Raw genomic sequence first — 3,421 nt, forward strand, 5'->3', positions numbered from 1 at the left:
TCCCTGATCTCCCTAGTTTAGGAAGGCAGCAAGCCAGTCCCTGGTATCAAAAAGGTCCAGAAACAGTGCTCTAGAAGAAAACATCCATGTACCCCTGCTTGGAACAATAAATAATTTTTCATCATGTGACCTCTGAATCTAGAAGCAAATTAGAAATGTTGGTTGGAATGCAGTAAATTATAGCTACACTTAGTTTTTTTTTTTTTTTTTTTTTTAAAGCCAGGGCTAGCCAGGAATTCTTGCTGTAACTAAGCACAGTAATCCACATCTGTCTGAGTGAAAAAAAATGTAACAATAACTAGTAATGACATCTAGCACACAGATTTCAGGGAACCAGGCTCTACTATGTAAAATTAAAATTTAGTGTATTAAACTTGTGCTAAGTGATATTATCCCCAAACAAAGATTTACATAGTAAAATACTTTATTAATCTGTTACTAAAATAACATTTTCCACAAATAGCTAAAGTGCAGAATCTGCATACACATCTTGTACTACAAAAATAAGCATGCTTTTAAAAACAATTCCCATTGTTTATTATCCCAGTCAGTGATGTCTAGTACATTGAGTCATGATACATGACATGAACATGAGCCAGCACATACTAACAGGCAACACCGTATCTTGATACTTCATTGGTCTCCTGGTTTTATTATGAAACTTGCTATTAAATAGGATTCATGTCAGGCCTTTAAGTGAGAAATGATATTTGTCAAAGGGTGGGGGAAATTATTGTGTATAGTAAACAACTAGGCAGCATAACAATTACAAGCTGCTACTTGTGATTTCAGAAATGGAGTGGCTATATGATACCCATCAATTAGTGAGCTATAGAAAGATCTTATTGCATTCTCAGATTCAGGATGCTGCTGTAGGTAATCCAACTAGGATGCATTGGGCTGTTATATTTTCAGTTTGCTACAGTTTTTTGTCATATCACCTAACTAGCAAGCAAGGGGTCTGAGGGGCTACTAGCTTCAAATGCTTTTTTTTAATCAAAGCAAGAGCAGGAATGAGAACATGGCAGTATACTGACATTGTTTCATTAGATATTGCCAACTTACACAAACAGTAACTGGACTCTAGTATTAGAATTTACTGGAGCCTAAGTGCAAGAAATTGTTTGTGATGTGCTTCTGAGTACTTGCAAAATTATAGCATCAGAAAGTGGCCCTCTCCATACTGTTGAGATGACATATATAGCTCAACCACATTAGCAGTCAGGAAATCTAGAAATTGTTAAAGCCATCAGTTGGGGCTAGTAGCCTCTTGTACCATTTGAAGATGAAAATGCATTAACTGGGCTGTAGAGTATCTAGTATACAAATTTGGTATCTCTACTGATGTGGGGCTGGATCTTGAATCCTATCATGTATAGGAACACCTGCTTCCCATGGTTTTGCAGAAGCTACCTATTTTCAAACATGTAACTGGAGTGTTCATTGCAAGAGTCACTTTCTATGGCATGACAACTGCTTACAGAATTAGGTAAGCTATTATCCTTACTAAGCTGCAGGAGGCAGTATAGGACCCTTATACACAATAGAAGAAATCAATTTGCAATCTAGTTGAATTAAGTTTGGACAGATGGGTTGTTCAGTTGCTCCTGAATCCTCTGGACAGTGGTCTCAAACCAACTTTAAAAAATCCCCCCCCACACCCCCCGTTGCTGCATAAAACTCACCCAAATAGAGGGAACGGACACCATACAAAGTATGGCAGCATATACAAAGTTTAAAAAAAAAAAGCCCTAATTTTCGATGTTACCTTTAACAAAAGTAGATTAGCTACTAGAGAGCAGTATGGCACATTAGCAGTGGGGTGAGGGAGGAAAGGAGATCTTGAGCCTTTGGACAATTGGAAAATAATTCCGCTAAAGAGCTTTTAAATAAAGTGCTACAACACTGGCTGAAGGGGTTTTGTTGGAAAGCGAAATAAGACAATGGTAGCAATACAATAAAATACTAGCCCCTACCTTGTGACTTTTAGAAAGGGTGCTTGTGCCTTCCCTGTACGATACAAATTAAGATAGACTTGGCATTGAGGCAATTACAAGGTGTTGGCTTTAGGAAGCCATCTCATACAGGATTGTAGAAAGTAATTCAATCAGTTTTACTACAGCCTGGATCACACTTGCAAATTGGCCTCACTTTGGATTTCTCTCTCCTTTCCCCTCCAGTTACACAAGCTGGACCTAGTGCACGTTCAACACTAACGCTTCACAGTTTAGCTTGGCATAAGGATAATGGATATAAAAAAGTATATTAATTTACTAATCTTTAAATAAATGAAATGCTAAGAGTGATTTTCTCCTCTGGTGGAGTTGTTTCTCAACAGGAATGTTGAAGCTTTATTACTCCACACATTCATTTTGTCATTGGATCGTCATAACATTCAAGTTTTGACTGGAATAGTTTGCTTGTATCTAGCAGTGCTGCCATCAGCCTCAGGTAAACCAACTGAATATTCTGTTGTGGCAATAAGCAGCATATCTAAAGTGGTCTCAGTACATTTTGCAATGAAGCGTATGAAAGGTCTCACGTCTCCTTCATTGGCTGCTTCTAAGACATGATAATACTCTGCCCTTTGCTCCTTACGGATTGTGATGGGTGGATAGCCTGCCTGCATTAGTATGAGATTCATTAACAGGCGTGAGGTCCTTCCATTGCCATCTACAAATGGGTGTATATATACCAATTTATAATGGGCTAAGGCAGCAAATTCCACAGGGTGTAAGCTCATGGCATCTTCGGAGTTGATCCACTGTACAAACTCCTGCATCTGTTTTTCAACCTCTTGAGGATGGGGTGGGATATGATGTCCTACAAACACCTGGGTAGTCCTAAACCTCCCAGCTTCCACTGGGTCTACATAGCCCAGCACTCTCCTGTGTATCTCCAAAATGTCGCTGATGGTTACAGTGCCTATTCGGGATACCAGTGTGGTATTTACGTATTTCATAGCAGCATGCATACCGATGACTTCATTCTGCTCCACGAGACTTTTCCCAGGAACAGCATATCTGGTCTCGATGATGTGCCGTATTTCAGAGAGTGTTAATGTGTTCCCTTCAATGGCAACTGTGTGATAAATATGGTGGTAATAGGACTCTTCCATCACTCGCCGCAGGGCTGAATTGCCTTTGGGGATTGACATCACTTTTTTAACTTTGCTGTCAATAATGCTAAAGTATCTCTGGTCTATCTCTTCAACCAGGGGCAGAGTTCGGTCCCGATTGATCAGAGCTTTTTCATGACAAGGAGAAATGGTCAGTGCTTTGGAGTACAAGTAGTCTGCTTGAATGATGTCTTTCTCCTCTTCAGAAAAGATGCCAAACTCATTCAGAGCATCCACATAATCTGGATCCATCTTGAGGGCGTACATGAAGAGTTTATGGGCTTTCTCCCGCTTCCCCTGCCG

General features: G+C 39.7%; 1 protein-coding gene across 1 annotated transcript in view; it reads right to left on the minus strand.

Annotated features, from left to right (window-relative positions):
* Positions 1 to 1,417: 1,417 nt before the first annotated feature.
* The window catches only part of FICD (FIC domain containing), a 12,514-nt gene continuing 10,510 nt past the window's right edge, over positions 1,418 to 3,421 (minus strand). The window contains exon 2 of the mRNA XM_026657011.2: positions 1,418 to 3,415. Within this exon, the coding sequence (XP_026512796.1) occupies positions 2,396 to 3,415 (1,020 nt within the window). The 3' untranslated portion in view covers positions 1,418 to 2,395. The remainder of the gene's footprint in view (positions 3,416 to 3,421) is intronic.

The sequence above is a fragment of the Terrapene carolina genome, unplaced genomic scaffold (assembly GCF_002925995.2).
Source record: "Terrapene carolina triunguis isolate 2854851 unplaced genomic scaffold, T_m_triunguis-2.0 Scaffold234, whole genome shotgun sequence".
Taxonomy (NCBI): Eukaryota; Metazoa; Chordata; order Testudines; family Emydidae; genus Terrapene; species Terrapene triunguis.